Here is a 16813-nt window from a genome sequence, read left to right as displayed (position 1 = left end):
AGCAAACATTCCAGAGAGTTCCGAATCAATTTAGCAATGTTTAAGAAAATTTCAAATAATATACAATCAATATAGTGAACCAGCATCGACACATAACGTAGCCTGAAATTTGCGAGTTTAAAATCAGTGAAAGTAGGCAAGCAAATCCAAAACGTCTGCAAAAGCAGCTTTGAATTGCACAGGAGTGATTGACGATCATTCCTTTTCCATCTTTCTCTCCCTCCCTGTTGGTTGTACTAGGTCGGTACTGGGCACTTTCCTCATGATTTGGTTAAAATCGTGAACTTGTCAAGTCAGTAATTGCACATGCAAACTTGTGTCCGAACACTGTGTGGTGAAAATGGACTGCATTCGTGAAGTGCAAAAACTGCGGGTTAAAGTGCTAAAGAACAAAAGATATCAGCTACAACTGCCAGTACCTGTCCGTAACAGAGGTGAGGGATCGCAACATTGCGTTGAAGAATCCAGTCAGCTCCTTCTGCAGTTTCTGCCTCACAACGGTTTGAACTTCATCCATTTCACCTTGCACAGGTGATTCAGTTTGCACCAACAAATTCAGCAGTGGATTGGTTTCCTGCCAGTGACACACCACATCAATACAATAGCAACTAAAGTGAGTCAAATGTTCCATTTCTTTAAAGTTCACCACCTCCCCACCCAAAATCATACTTCTGCAGCTGATACACCAACAATTCTATGGATTGTGGTTATTACTGAACAGCTGCACTGTTTGCGCCAGCTGCTCTGCCATAATATTGTGGGTTTTAAGTAATGAACCTCAGTGTCAGGGTCACAAAATGTGAAAGAGCCGCAAAAGGAGCAAGGTTTAAGTATTTATGGTTGATTTACAAATTATCATATAAATAAGTTTGGGAGTCTGAAAAGATTCATTTCAGTCATGGCGAGTAGACAGGTTTGCAGTCATATAGATGAATGTCATTGAGGTGCAAAATTAGGCATTTATTGCAAGGCACACAAAACACAAGCTGTATCCCTGTCTATTCTTTCAGCAAACAGTATTCATTATTCGATTTATATTCTAGAGAATATAAATAGGTGAAGGCAGGTTTATGATGTTAGAGATGCAAGATTTAGATTATCTGGAGTGATTTCCATGCACCACTGCCTCTTTCGAACATATATGTAATTCATACCTATTCTGATCTGAAAATGGGAAAATAAAAGTCTGAGCTTCAAAACTACATTGGAACTGATGTTAATCATATCGTATCAAACAGATGGATTATTCAAAAATACATTGGAGTACTGCTGACACAAGACGATCTTTCATTGCTTTGTAAAACGCTAGTACATTCACTCAGAACAGAGTTCTGTTTAATTCTCATTATTAGTGAAAATACTACAATCTTCCATGATTGGCATGAACATCCAAAAGCAGACAATGAGTTGAATCTGATTTAATCTGTGCATAAATGGCAATAACAACTTGTTTTTATATAGCATCATTCATGTAAAGAAGCACTCCAAGGCACTTCACAAATAGGTGCAAGGACATGAACACTAACAATGGAAGGGTAAGATTAGGCGGGATCACTCCAAGATTGGTCAGAGATATGTTTTGAGAAGATTTTTAAAAGATGCAGTGTGAGGTAATGAGTAGGAATAGACTGATTTCACCTCAATTATTCATCTCCTTTAACACATTCAGATCGCTGAATGAAGTTTGAGGGGGTGGAGACGCTTATGATGCCCATCAACTCCTGTTACATCAAAATTACAGCACAGAAACAGATCATTCGGCCATGTCAGATTTTATGCTCCACATGAGCCTCCTCCCACACTGCATCATCTAACCCTTTCAGCATATCCTTCTATTCTTTTCTCCCTCATGTACTTATCTAGCTGGTCCTTAAAGGCATCTGTGTTATTTGCCTCAACTACTCCTTGTGGTAGCAAGTTCCACATTCTGTCTAATCGTTGGATCAAAAGGTTTTCCCTGAATTACTTATTGGATCAATTAGTGATTATCTTATATTTGTGTCCTCTTATTTTGGACACCCCACAAGTGGAAACATATTCTCAAAGTCTATCCTATCAAACCCCTGCATTAAAAAAAGACCTCAATCAGATCACCACTCAGTCTTCTCAGACTATAACCTCTCAGTTCTGGTATCATCCTTGTAAATCTTTTTGCACCTATTCCAGTACTTCTATATCCCCTTTGTAATATGGAGAGCATTGCTATGTTATCATACTTTCTGAAGACTGTTGCAAGCAATTTATATTTATGCATAAGAATTTATTTGGTCCTTCCAAAGTTAAGTCTGACTGACTGAAGTGGGGCTTTCGAGCTCTGCTATAATTAAAGGATCAAGAATACATCTCGGGACTAAAAAGAGCTAAATAGGCTTTTGTCGTGGTCAGCTTTCTCAGTTGCTTAAAGGGCAGAAGAGAAAATGCTAAGATTAACATTTCAGAATGATTAACTGTTGCAAGCTGTGTAACCCGAGGACAATTACAAATAGCCAAACTGTTGAACCACAAGAGTTAAACAGAGCAAGGGGTCAGAAGTAACATGTTGGAGGAACTCCATCTAGTATGAGACATAGTTGAATGATTGACTAATTCCCTTTCGCGTCACACAATCAGCAACTGTGCACGTGGGCTTTGGGCCAATTAAACGGCACAGGGGGGCTGTGCACAAGGCTGACATGAATCATTAAGATTGCTTGGAACTTTGTATCATCGGAGAAGCCTGGCTACAGATAAAAGAGCAGGCAGTCTCCCCACCGGTGCAAAATAAAGACTACTTGAATCTTCGAACCCAGACCTGGTGTTGAGTGTTTATTTTAAATACTCCACTACAATTGGCATAGTCGGCAGGATCTCAAGTGGATGGCAGACATCGGCAGATGGAAGCCATGTCAAAGGCATGAGTACTTTTTAATTACCACGCACAGTTAGGACAAGGGCAGAAATCTGTCTGGTGTCAGCTGCCCCAGAGATCCAAATCTGCAGGTCTGGCCGAGACCTCAAGTAGTCAGCGGAAGATCCCAGGTGAAACAATTGCGATCGGTTATACAGAAGTGGGTTTGTGTAACGTTGCGATTGATAATTGGTATAGGTTGCAAGTATTGGTCTCACTCGTGAGGAGTGAGTAAGGGACGTGCCGCTGACAACCAATAGCTATGGGAAGTGAGAAACTCGAGTGGGGACCAGAGGGTTCTCTGATATAGTGCCTAGCAGACAAATCAAAAACTAATTGGAATAATGATTAAACAAAATTGGAAACCAGATGACTCACCCACTGAACAAAAAAAATGGAGAGTCAGAAAAGAAACAAAGGGAGGAGAAAGCCCTCGTTTTAGTCACTCGCGCATATTATGAATTAAGTAGACGGACTGGACTACTGACTGAAAAGCAACGAAATAGCGATAAACCGACAGTACGTGCACCCATCAGGACACACGAAAAGGATGACGATATAGACGACCGGGGAGGGGGGAGGCAGAAAGGCAGCTGAATACAATCAAGACCACGAGAGGTCCATGAGAAACAACTGCCAGCGGCCCCCATTAAGGTAGAGTTCATACCAGGAACTCCCACAGTCCCAGCCCAGGGATAGGCAGCAGCTCTCCCAGCAATAGCAGACCAGGTCAAAACTACTTATGTGTCATTCTCCCCGGGTGACAAATTAAAACCCAGGCAAAGTAACAGAGTGTTTTGTCAAAAAAATGAGGGAAATGCGAATATATCATAACTGTCATAAGTGTGATGTGGGAGGATTAGTCAGCAAAAATGAGTGAAGATATGTGGCAACGACTGGCCCAAAATTTCAGGGGCGGGACATGGTGCGCCGAAGTGGCGCACTCAGCTGCCCAACAGGCGGCGGACTACGATTTGTTTAAAGCTGATGTTACACGGATCATGGGAGTAGTATCGGTAAATTGGGGAATAATAATGGTTGTCCCACAAAATAAAGGAGAATCATTGCATGAAATTGGAGGCATATAGCAGAGGAAAGTGCTAAAACCTACAGGGGACATAGGTTTAAAGTAATTGGGGGGGGGGGGGGGGGGATGGTTTAGAGAAGATCTCTTCACCCAGAGGGTGGTGGGGGTCTGGATCTCACTGCCTGAAAGGGTGGTTGAGGCAGACAGCCTCACCATATTTAAAAGGTAATTGGAAGTGGACTTAAGAGTGTATGGGGATCAGAAATTGAAACTGGTTTAAGGAATAATGGATAGTTATGACTCAGTAAAAAGGAGAAAAGGGAAAATCATGTTTCTTACTTACTGTTCTGGTGTTTTTCTTTGGTGTTTAAAGTTTTGGGAAGGCATATTCCTTTGTATGGTTGTGGCTCCTCCCCCTTTTCCAAGTGGCATTGGGAAGTTTAAGATTGGAATTATTGAGGTTAATTAACCTATTAAAAATCAGACTTTTATTATGGCCATGATAAAATTCTAGTTGATGTAAATTGTGTGGAGAGCCTTTAGTTCCGGACATGAGACATTTCACATCAATAATTGGTATGGTTTTAAAAAAGATTTTGACCAATGTGTAACTGGGGAGAAAAGGATGAAATGCTATTGTGTGCGAAGTTGTTTTTTCTGAATGTTTATTTTAAGGAGTAAAAGCAGAGACTTCACAAAAATAAAAGTTTTTAACTGGAATGTTAAACTGAAAAGGCTGCAAGCTGTGGGACTGAAGTTGACATTGACTGATGGTGTCCGTGTTTGTCGGCTTTCGAAACAAAGGAAGTTAACTCTTTCACAGGCAGCTGTGAACTCTGTTTTAATTCAGTGGAATGGCTGTGTGTGTGGCTGCGTTAGACTGTGCAGCCTGGGCAGTCAGGGTCTGCGAACCAGTGGTAATGTTCGGACAGATAGTGCTACACATGCAACATACCCCAGTAGAGTTATTGAATACCGGTAAACTACGGTCCGTTTCAGACAGCCGAAGAGCTGCGTAGGAAGCGGTCCTCATACCCAAGGACCGGTCAGTACAGATACTGAGGGATGGCCGAGTGGATCCGGCAGACGGTATACTATCCGAAGGAGAGGCACATGAATGTCAACTGACAATAGATGATGACATACAGGGAAACATGTTTGATGAACCCATAGAGAACCCAGACCAAACCTTATATGTAGATAGATCACGCAGGTGTATAAATGGAGAACCCCATACAGATTGAGCTGTAGTTAATCAAGACAGAAAAATTGTAGCAAAAGTAGGAATGGAGGAACCTTATCAGCACAAGTTGCAGAATTGTTGGCCCTCACCGAGACGTTAAAATTAGCTAAGGGAAAAAGGGTTAATATTTATACCGATAGCCGGTACGCGTTTGGAGTAGTACATGACTATATGAAAGCATGGAGTAGGAGGGGGTACGTAACCTCGGGAGGACACATAAAACATGAGAATATCATGAGATGATTAGTAGAAGCTGTCCAGGAACCTGCGGAAGCAGCAGTGATAAAGATAAAAGCTCACAGGAATGTAGAAGATGCCCAGCAAAGAGGCAATGAGTTAGCAGATGAGGCTGCCAAAGAAGCTGCAGACACGGAGCCAGTTACTATGATCGCAATAGCCGCCGCCATAGGACCTAGGGAAATGAATATACACAAGCTAGACAAGCATAGAAGAACAAGAATTATGGACTAGGAAAAGAGCTGTAAAAGGAGGAGATGGAATGTGGAGGAAGGATCTATGGGTGGTAGCACCCGACTGTATTAATTTGGAACTGCTGAATATATACCATGGACCCGACCATGGAGGGCGCAATGGCATGATTGACAGGCTGAGTAGGGACTGGTGATGGAGCGGGTTAGGAAGAGACGTAGCCAAGCATTGCCAACGTTGCATAGTGTGTGGTCAATATAATCCGGGAAGACCAATAAGGATCAAGATGGCACACCAGCCACGACCCAAAGGCCTGTGGGAGAATTTACAGATAGACTTTACAGGACCATTACCACAAAGCCGAGGATATGTCTGATAGTGATAGATCAATTCACTTGATGGGTGGAGGCATTCCCCACCCGAGATTGTAGCGTTAGAACCGCGGCCCAAGATCTTCGAGTACAACATAATTCCCTGGTGGGAGTTCCCCTTCAGATAGATTCTGATCAGGGTACACACTTCTCGGGACAGGTCATGAAGAAAACCTGCTAAGTGTTAGGAGTTCAGCAGCGATTCCATATCCCGTAGCACCCTCAGAGCTCGGGAATTGTAGCACGAATGAATCGTAAGTTAAAAACAGCCATAGCCAAGGTCATTACAGAAACAGGGTGGGTAGACGTCCTCCCATATATACTAATGTGCCTTCGGGCAACACCAAATCGGACAACTGGACTGACCTCGTACGAACTTATGACTAGATGGGCCATGTGCCTACCGGAAGGAGTATCTACCGGTAGTGAGGACTTAGGTCCAATAAGGGATCGCATTTAAAACTTTGTGCGACTCTTCGACGAGCAGTTATGAGATTTATGACAGAAGGTGAAGGAACAGCAGACTATTAAGGATCAGGAAGCTCAGAGTAAGGAACCAGCAGGATCTGTACCGGGGGTGGGCAAACAAGTGTTCATTCAGGTAGGACCCGGGCGAGCGGGGTTCGCCCCCAGATGGAGCAAATCGTATGAGGTAATCCTGACCAGTGATACATGTGCCTGTGTGGACATGAAGGGTATGGGTAGATGGAAACACTGGAACCAATTATAAAGATATAAAGCCGAGGAGACAGTCAATGTTAAATCAAACCGCAGGTAGACAACTAGTAGATGTCTTAACTATTTTGTTTCAGAGGCACCCGCGAAGCACTGACAGATATAGTCATGGATGACAACAGGATATGAGTCCGCTGGATCACTGATCGATCCCAGCTGGACCAATTAGAAAGGGAAGAGTTAGGATAGGATAAGAAAAAATAACACCCCCTGGTGACGACCAGAGTATGTTTTAATCCACAGGTTAATCGATATGGCAATAACCCAATGGATGATTCTTATAACCCTCACTCTCACCAGCGGGGATAGGTCCCTATATATGCCAAGCCACTTGGAGGAGTGTGACCATGATGGGCACCTGTACGTGAATGACGGGATTGAACTCCCATTGCGATGCGTGGACGGCGGAAGCTCTGAAGATGGGACAGAGATCATGTTCCAACCACCAGTGGGAGGCGGGGAGTATAGGAATTAGGCGGTACGAAAATGGAATTCCACAGGATATGTCTATTGGTATTTCGATGGGGCTATGCGCCCAGGCTCGTCCAAAAAAAAGACGCTACAAGTAGATACAGTGACCTTAAATGCCTAGACTTGATGCCTCGACGGCAACGCCGGGATGTGTATGATGATGGTGGTATATGTGAGCAAAGAAATGGAAAGTACCGAATAAAGAGGACAGGGACCAGCCCCACCAGCTCCTCTGCCTTGTCCTGAAGTAAAAGACAAACAGAGAGTCCTGGTGATGAAATGAAAGTGGAGTATTTTGAAGTGCCCCACAGAATTGTTAAAATTGCCCTCAATATTAGCGAGATAACTTTACCTAAGCGATGTGATAGCCACATCAAGGAATTATGGGAACATTTGTTGGAGAAACAATTACAGGGGCCCCAAGGGCGGTTAAATAGACAAAGGAGGGGAGCACTAGAGATGGCAGGGGCAGGGTATGCGGCAGGGGTGGCAACCGTCAACACATTTGACATAGCCAGTACGGACTAAGAGGTCCAACACTAAGAACCCTCTTACTAAGGGGAACCGGTCTAACTTCTCAGTTGTCAAAACAGGGGACGAGGTCGCCAGACAAAAGCTGCAAGTCGAGGAGATCCTTGAGCCCCATGCCCAGACCATCAATAAGATTAGTGTGTGACTATATGCCTTAGCCCAAGAAACTTATAAAGAACTTGCATTTGCAATGTATGGCAGTGGTTACTGGGGAATATCAGATACAATGTAAACCAAATGAAACAAGGAAAAATACCTAATTGGATAAGAAATGAGCAGTTGTCCAAATGGATTGAGGAGGGTACTATCCTCTGCGATGTTCACAAGACAACGCAAGTGTCCTTGTCCCCAAGTAATTGTATTATCAGAGAAGTGAAATTGATAGGTATGGTCCAAGCTAGCCCACAGATAGAGGGCGCGGAGGCAGAACCTCTGTGGGCAGTACAGAATATAGGCGAGATACAAGGTCAATCCCGGGTTTTATTCTACGATATGCCCCCTATGCAGTGAAACTAAGTGGCCCATTCCAAGGGGTGCACATAGACGGCTGCATGCAATATTAGGATGTGATAGTGTGTGCACACCCCATAGAAGGAGGGCAACGTATAGTATGCGGGTTCACTGCACATTGGAAATCGGCCCTCTTGGTCTGGGAGGGACTGAGGTGGCAGCCCAGGATGATGGGACGTACTGCATATCTACCAAGGAAAATGAGTACAAGCATGGTAATGTCATATGTACGATCCTACAACCTAATTTCTGTTTTAAAGCTGTGGTCAAAATAGGCCATCGATACCTATTCTCACGACGAGAGGAATGCATCGAGAAAATCACTTTAAACAACCAGAGATGCGATGATGAAATGGAACAATATGAGATACCAAGTTGGCAAGACATTCCCCGTCTCAAAGAACATTTGACACAATTGAAAAAGAACACTGCGAAAAGCATATGTCGGTATCATGAGATTTTGGAAGACACCATACAGCATTCGAAGGACTTTGAGAAAACCCTGAAGGACACTCAATGGTGGAAACATGTATAGAATTGGGGAATGAATGTGAATATCCATCCGTGGATTCGTATATTCTCTCACGTATTGGTGGTTATACAGTTAGGGCTAGCTGTTGGATGGGGAATTGGGTTATGCATGGCATGCAGAAAGAGGCAACGGAGAAGGAAAGCAAAGCTTTAATTATGGAACAGCGAAAGTTGTTAGCCGAGTACCCCGAAATACTTTGAGACATAGGTCACGTCCTGAGTCCCCCAAACCATGTGGCTGATCACCATAGAACGGAGCAGGGGACACAGGATGAAGTAGAATTAGGTTGGCAATCTTGGGCTGGGTAGCCAAGTACCAAAAGGGGAGAATGAAGTGGGGCTTTCGAGCTCTGCTATAATTAAAGGGTTAAGAATGGGTCTCGGGATTAAAAAGAGCTAAATAGGCTTTTGTAGTGGTCAGCTTTCTAAGTTGCTTAAAGGGCAGAAGAGATAATGCTAAGATTAACATGTCAGAACGATTAACTGTTGCAAGCTGTGTAACCTGAGGATAATTACAAATAGGCAAACTGTTGAACCACAAGAGGCCCAGAGAAGCAGTTAAACAGAGCAAGGGGTCAGAAGTAACACGTTGGAGAAACTCCATCTGGTATGAGACATAGGCAAATGACTGTGTGGGGCGAAAGGATATTTAGTCAATCAGCAATTGTGCATGCGGTCTTTGGGCCAATTAAACGGCACAGGTGGGCTGTGCACGAGGTTGACATGCATCATTAAGTGTATAAAAGATTGCTTGGAACTTTGCATCATCGGAAAAGCCTGGCTAGATAAACGAGCAGGCGGTCTCCCCATCGGTGCAAAATAAAGACGACTTGAATCTTCGAACCCAGACCTGGTGTTGAGTGTTTATTTTAAATACTCCACTACACTGGCTAAACTGGAATTGATTAGGAGTTTCGAAGACTCAATTTGAGCAACTCCCATGTCCAGAAAACAAAACAACAGATCTTTCCAGTCATCCTGGGCCTGTTAGAGGGTGGGAGCAGGAGAGCAGCCTCAATGACATGATGACAAAAAAGGTGATTGGACCAAAGATTGGACAAGTTTCTGGTGAGAGAGAAATGCCTGAATGAAGATGACGCAGTTGCTAGTTTGTCCAATTCCACCCAATCTTTTTAAACCCAATTCAGCAAAAACAAAATGAACAGAAAGCCTATGTAAAATAACGAACAGACTCTCCTGAGTCTATTATCTTAAGGCTATGTGCTACCATCGGTATTCAACTGACATTAATGACTATTCTGATGACATCGGATGCCCTTGATTGGATTAGAGCCAGAGTTTAGTATCCATTCATCTACATTTACTAATAGCATTAACAATATCTTATTACCTGTCTAAGCAGGAGCTCCAAAAGCAAATTTAGGTCCTTGATATCTCTACCGTCCCTTTGTGTTATCAATATTTTGCTCAGGAAAGCCACAACGTCAGTCAGGAGTTTCTCATCTTCAACACAGGCTGGAAGAACTTGTAAAAATCTGGAACATAATTAATAACCACTGAGTCAAATATCAAACTAATGCATGTCACTGAACATTCTGTGAGTAAATTTTTAATGCATGTGCTTTTACGTTATTTCTGAAATGGAAGCTTTTTTCCTCCGAAGTAAATTAAGTTAAAACAAATCAAAAGCAGTATTTGGAAACATCACAATGAAATGCGGAGTACAATTCCAGTTCTTCAGTGAGAATTTCAGAAATGTAATCTGTTAATTTCATCATCAAAGACGGTCCCTCGAACGAGGATGACTTGCTTCCACGAGTTCACAGGTGTTTCGATGAAGGACCCGATGTTCCAGTCCTGAACTACAATTGAAGGGGTGGAAGATGCCTGTGCGTGAATTTTTAACGTGTGGTGACCGTTGCACACCAGCCACCACACGGGCTTGACAGAGCTAGGTCTTGGTCCAGTGGCAAGGATTAACCAGGACGACTGGAGACCTGCTCTGCTGCACGGACCTAGTGCGCACACATATTGCAGTGTGGGCTGGCCCATGCTGCCCCTGGGCCCTCGGCTCTTCTGGGCAACGTACCCTCATCTGTCGCACCTCCGCCACGATCTCTCACCGCTCCTCTGCCATAAACATTCACCGCATCTCGCCACAAACACTTGCCACTCATCCACCCTGATCTTCCCACTCCTCTGCACCTGGACCCTGCCCACACTCCAAAACGATGACCAGGGTTTTGATGACTTCACCCAGTCACCCATCTCAAAATTGCGCCACACTTGGAGCAGCTCGTGCTGGAGGTTGAAGTGGTATTCCGCTCCAGCTCTCTGTTCTCTCGCAGGTCGGGGGGGCCACGATGTCCCAGGTCCACCGCTCCAGCTCTTTTATAGCCCCACCTGCGGAGCTGTTCTTTCGCATAACATAAATCTGTTAATTTATGCACATTGTGAATACACCCTATTGTTGTCTGAAAGAGCTATATGGTGTAAGCTAAAGCTCTTTAAATACCTTGTTGGAACTTACATTGAAAGTTACAAGACTCAACGTTAGTTCGATTGATGCCACTTATTTTGTAACAATTAGAATTTGAGCATTGGCAAACGAGAGGGCATAATGACTAAAAATGGTTGGCATGCATCCTCTTTACCAATGTTTATGTTTAAATAAGCCCACTTGATTTCTAATGGTTCAAATTTACAATTAAAAAAAATTGTAAGGGTCTCCCAGGCACATTGGCCCAACGAGAGTAAACCATCTAGTACCAACCCCTCTTAAGAAAAGACCAACTTGCATTTATAGAATGCCTATCAGGACCACCAATCGTCCCAAAGCACTTTTCAGCCAATGAACTACTTTTTTTTTTGAAGTGTAGTCACACTTGTAATGTAGGAAACGCAGCAGCCAATTTGCGCACAGCAAACTCCCACAAACAGCAATATGATAATGGCGAGATAATCTGTTCTGCTGATGTTGGGAGAGGAATAAATATTGGCCAGGACAATGGGGATAACTCCCTTGTTCTTCTTTGAAATAATGCCATGGGATATTTATGTCCACCTGAGAGAGCAGACAGGGCCTTGTCTGCACTGGAGTATCAGCCTAGATTTCTGTGCTTATGTCTCTGGAGTGGGATTGAACCCACAACCTTTTGACTCTGAGGTGAGTGTGCTACCCATGGCTGACAATAGCACTTAAATGCAGAAAATTCAAGCAGTAGTCTTGTCTGCATTTATGAAGATAACTTGAAAATGAACCACTTGGAGATAAAAGGGTAGATAGGACATTTAATTTAAAAAGACACGTAAAGGTGTGCTCATGTAACTGTTAAACATGTTGATATAGTAAACATCATTTGAAAACAAGTAGCTACCAACTTTTGCAAGGGTTGTGGTTTTCAGTAATTGTACAAACCTGCCCAGTGCTGTTTGCCATTCAAGGTGATGTAATTTCGATATACTGCTACCAGGTCCTTGTTTCAGAGCTAGTTTGTCATTCAGTAAATACAATCTCATTCTGGTAAGAGCAGAACTGACAACACTGTGAGAGGAGGCCTGGTTGATGGAAACGAGACACTCCTGCAGACCACTAGTAACATGGCTTGCTTTCAGCACTACAGTGTCAACAGGAGACAACTTCAGGTTCTCTAAAAATCTGAAACAGAAGAAAAATATAAAGCAACAAATCAATGTGTCAACGAAGTCAGCATGTGTACAAATCAGATTCTACAGCTGCAGTATTTAGTGCACAGAGAGATTAAAAAACAGACTTGCATTCATATGGCTCCTTTCACGACCACCATATGTCCCAAAGCGCTTTACAACCAATGAAGTACTTTTGAAGTGTAGTCACTGTTGTAAGGTAGGGAACGTTGCAGCCAATTTGCACACAGCAAGCTCCCACAAACAGCTTCGTGATAAAGACCAAATAATTTGTTTTTGTTATGTTGATTGAAGGATAAATATTAGCCAGGACAGCAGAAATAACTCCTCTGCGCTTCTCCGAAATAGTGGCACGAGATCTTTTACGTCCACTTGAGAGAGCAGACGGGGCCTCGGTTTAATGTCTCATCCAAAAGACTGCACCTCCGACAGTGCAGAACTCCCTCAGTACTGCACTGAATGGTCAGCCTGGATTTTTGTGCTCAAGTCTCTGGGGCCCAAGTTTCGGCCTCAGTTGCTCCTGATTTTTTGGGGCAACTGGTGTAGAACGGAGTATCTTAGAAATTCAAATTCTCGGCATTTAGTTTGCTTCAGTTCTAGTCAGTTAGAACAGTTTCACTTTGGAACATAATTTTTTTTTCCAAAAGGGGGCATGTCTGGCCACTTACGCCTGTTTTCAAAGTTTCGGCAGTGAAAACTTACTCCAAACTAACTTAGAATGGAGTAAGTGAAAATTTTTGTACGCTCGAAAAAACCTTGTCTACACTTTAGAAAATCAGGCGTTGGTTACAAATCAGACGTAGGGAATGGGGGGGTGGGGGAGTTGGTTTAAAGGGAAGTTTACAAACATTAAACACTTCAGTTTTATAAATAAAGAGCCATCATCAATAATAAATGATAAAAATTATTTCTTATTAATTTTTTTTAATTGAGTAATTGGTTGATTTATTGATTTTTTTAAAAAAAAATCAATATATAAAACATTTTCTACTTACCGACTGCAGCACCGGGAGCCCTCCAACAGCGTGCTGGGATGCCTCCCCCCCAGTGTGTCTCTGTCAGTGTCTCTATCTCTCTGTCTGTCTGTGTCTCTCACTCTGTCTGTCAGTGTCTGTGTTTTTGACAGCGAGGGGAGGGGGAGGAGGGGGGGTAGAGGGGGTAGAGGGAGAGGAGGGGGAGAGGAGGAGAAGGGGAAGGAAGAGAAGGGGAAGGAAGGGGAAGGGGGGGGAAGGAAGAGAAGGGGAAGGGGGGGAGGAGGAGAAGGGGAAGGGGGGGGGGGAAGAGAAGGGGGGGAGGAGGAGAAGGGGAAGGGGGGGAGGAGTAGAAGGAGAAGGGGGGGAGGAGGAGAAGGGGAAGGGGGGGAGGAGGAGAAGGGGAAGGGGGGGAGGAGGAGAAGGGGAAGGGGGGGAGGAGGAGAAGGGGAAGGGGGGAGGAGGAGAAGGGGGAAGGAGGAGGAGAAGGGGAAGGGGGAAGGAGGAGGAGAGGGGGGGAAGGAGGAGAAGGGGGGAGGAGGAGGAGAAGGGGGGAGGAGGAGGAGAAGGTGGGAGGAGGAGAAGGTGGGAGGAGGAGAAGGGGGGGAGGAGGAGAAGGGGGGGAGGAGGAGAAGGGGGGGAGGAGGAGAAGGGGGGGAGGAGGAGAAGGGGGGGAGGAGGAGAAGGGGGGGAGGAGGAGAAGGGGGGGAGGAGGAGGAGAAGGGGGGAAGGAGGAGGAGAAGGGGGGGAGGAGGAGAGGGGGGGAAGGAGGAGAGGGGGGGAAGGAGGAGAAGGGGGGAGGAGGAGAAGGGGGGGGGGAGGAGGAGAAGGGGGGGAGGAGGAGAAGGGGGGGAAGGAGGAGAAGGGGGGAAGGAGGAGAAGGGGGGGAGGAGGAGGAGAAGGGGGGAAGGAGGAGGAGAAGGGGGGAAGGAGGAGGAGAAGGGGGGAAGGAGGAGGAGAAGGGGGGGAGGAGGAGGAGAAGGGGGGGGGGAGGAGGAGAAGGGGGGGAGGAGGAGAAGGGGGGGAGGAGGAGAAGGGGGGGAGGAGGAGAAGGGGGGGAGGAGGAGAAGGGGGGGAGGAGGAGAAGGGGGGGGAGGAGGAGAAGGGGGGGGGAGGAGGAGAAGGGGAGGGGGCGGAAGGAGAGGGGGAGGGGGCGGAAGGAGAGGGGGGAGGGGGCGGAAGGAGAGGGGGGAGGGGGCGGAAGGAGAGGGGGGGGGGGAAAGGAGAGGGGGGGGGAAAGGAGAGGGGGGGGGAAAGGAGAGGGGGGGGGAAAGGAGAGGGGGGGGGAAAGGAGAGGGGGGGGGAAAGGAGAGGGGGGGGGAAAGGAGAGGGGGGGGGAAAGGAGAGGGGGGGGGAAAGGAGAGGGGGGGGGAAAGGAGAGGGGGGGGAAAGGAGAGGGGGGGGAAAGGAGAGGGGGGGGGAAAGGAGAGGGGGGGGAAAGGAGAGGGGGGGGAAGCAAAGGGGTGGGGAGAAAAGAAGAAGGGGGGGGAGAACAGGAGATGGGGGGGGGGGGGGGAGAAAAGAGATGGGGGGGGGGAGGGAAAGGAGAAGGGGGGGGAGGGAAAGGAGAAGGGGGGGGGTGGGGGGAAAGGGAGGCTGAACGGGCCGGACCCGGTCGGGCCCAGAACCAGATTTACAGGTAGATGGCGTTGGGTCGGGTCGTGTCTGGGGTCCGGAGCGCGGGTCGGGTCGGGGGGGACGGTCGGGAGCATGGGTCGGGGGGGGGGGGGGGGGGGGAAGAGGAGGGAGGTCGGGTTGGTTCGGTTTGGGGGGGGGGGGGGGGGGGAGAAGGGGGCTGAGAGGGAGTGAGCGCAGGTCCGGGGGGGGCGGGGCCAGGCCAGAGCGAGGTCGGGTCGGGTCGGTTCGTGTCGGGGGGAGGGAGGTCAGGTTGGGGTGGGGGGTGAGGGGGAGGGGGAGGGAGCGCGGGTCAGGTCGGGGGGGGTGTTGGGAGGGAGGTCAGTTTGGTTCGGGTCGGGGGGTGGGGGGGGGGGGGGAAGTCGAGTCAGGTCGGGAGGAAGCAGGAGCTGGGCGTGGGAGGCAGTCTTATGCACGCAGCCCCAGTGAGGCCATTCGGCCAGGGCTAGGGGCTGCGTGCTTCGGGCCCCTCCCACACTGTAGCGCGCATGTGCAGAGGTCCCGGCACTGTTTTCAGCGCAGGGACCTAGCTCCGCCCCCTACAGCTCAAACTGCGCCGCGCCCCACTCCAGAGGACCAGCAGGGAGCCGGAGAATCTGTACGTTTTTTTTAGGCGCACTTTGTGGCGCGAAAAACGGGTGTCCAGGTCGGGGCTGCGCCGTTCTAGGCGCGGCCCGAAACTTGGGCACCTGGAGTGGGATTTGAACCTTTAACCTTCTGATTCAGAGGCGAGAGAGTGCTACCCACTGAGCCACAGCTGACACACAAAACAGTTCAGCTGAAGTTGGAAAACAAGCAGTCACTTGTGATGTTAGATGGCAACAATCAATCAATCCATAACAACAGACTAAGGCTTATAGAAGGCAGACCTTGAATTTTAGTGGCATTTTAGATCTGAATTTCTATTTTGACTCCCTAATCCCTGCTGGGCTGCTGGTTTGATAACATTTGTGCAGATCATCACAGATCATCCAGTTTTTCTGGTTTTAGAAGTAATATGTGCTCTTGTACAAGGCATTGGAATGATGACTCAGTGAAGGTCAGAAAGTAGAATTCTAAACTGCCTTTGTCAGTGGGTAAATGAACAATGTGGGCAACACTAAATCAAGCAGACCATCAAAGTCCAGGGTTCAAATTACTGGTCCGTACTGAGTCGTCAATCCTAGTCAGATGGCACAATTAGCAATAGCCAAATACAGGCCAGAGCTATCCAGAAACTGCTGTTAGAAGACTGCATGTGTAGCTGCACTGGCTTCTGTCAGAGCTAACTTCAACACTACACCAAGAAATATGGCCAAAGGTCAGAGCTTCAGAATCCAAATCCTTCAATAATGTAGTGTGAAAACTGTTGATAAAGAATAAAAGACAGATCTAACATTCTTGTAACTGAACATCAATTGAATAAAAGCAGTAATAAAGAGAAGTTACTTATCACTTACTGTACATCACATATAAATACAGGTTGGACCTCCCTTTATCCGAGACTCCCTTATCCAGCACCACCCCATGTCCGACATGATTCTGGTGGTCGGGGGCACATGCGCAGAACGCGGCCGACTTCCACCCCAACTTTGGGGCACCCGGGGCACCGGGCTCCTCCCCTTCCCCTTGGGCCGTCTCCCCCTCAGGCTGACCTCCCTTTATCCGGCAAAATCTCTTATTCGGCACAGGCCCTGTACCGAGGGTGCCGGATAAGGGAAGTTCAACCTGTACAACAATTCCAGAACAATTGGATGAGGAGAAATAACTTACATCACTGTACTTCTGAGAAGGTTTGATACAGCAGGAGGTTTGTTTCTAATCACTAAAAAATAGACAATCCAAGCTAAATTGGATTCTGTTTAT

At 46.6% G+C, this 16813-nt stretch overlaps 1 protein-coding gene across 3 annotated transcripts in view; it reads right to left on the bottom strand.

The window, feature by feature from the left end:
- The window catches only part of rttn (rotatin), a 422229-nt gene that overhangs the window by 258609 nt on the left and 146807 nt on the right, over positions 1–16813 (bottom strand). For all 3 annotated transcript variants that reach the window (XM_070888469.1, XM_070888467.1, XM_070888468.1), the window contains exons 25-27: positions 12115–12354; positions 10087–10231; positions 420–574 (exon numbers count right to left, since the gene is read on the bottom strand). In XM_070888469.1, the coding sequence (XP_070744570.1) occupies positions 420–574; positions 10087–10231; positions 12115–12354 (540 nt within the window). The remainder of the gene's footprint in view (positions 1–419; positions 575–10086; positions 10232–12114; positions 12355–16813) is intronic.

The sequence above is a fragment of the Pristiophorus japonicus genome, chromosome 1 (genome assembly GCF_044704955.1).
Source record: "Pristiophorus japonicus isolate sPriJap1 chromosome 1, sPriJap1.hap1, whole genome shotgun sequence".
Lineage (NCBI taxonomy): Eukaryota > Metazoa > Chordata > Chondrichthyes > Pristiophoridae > Pristiophorus > Pristiophorus japonicus.
Note: the sequence above shows the minus strand (reverse complement) of the source record. Positions and strands in the feature narration are given on the sequence as shown.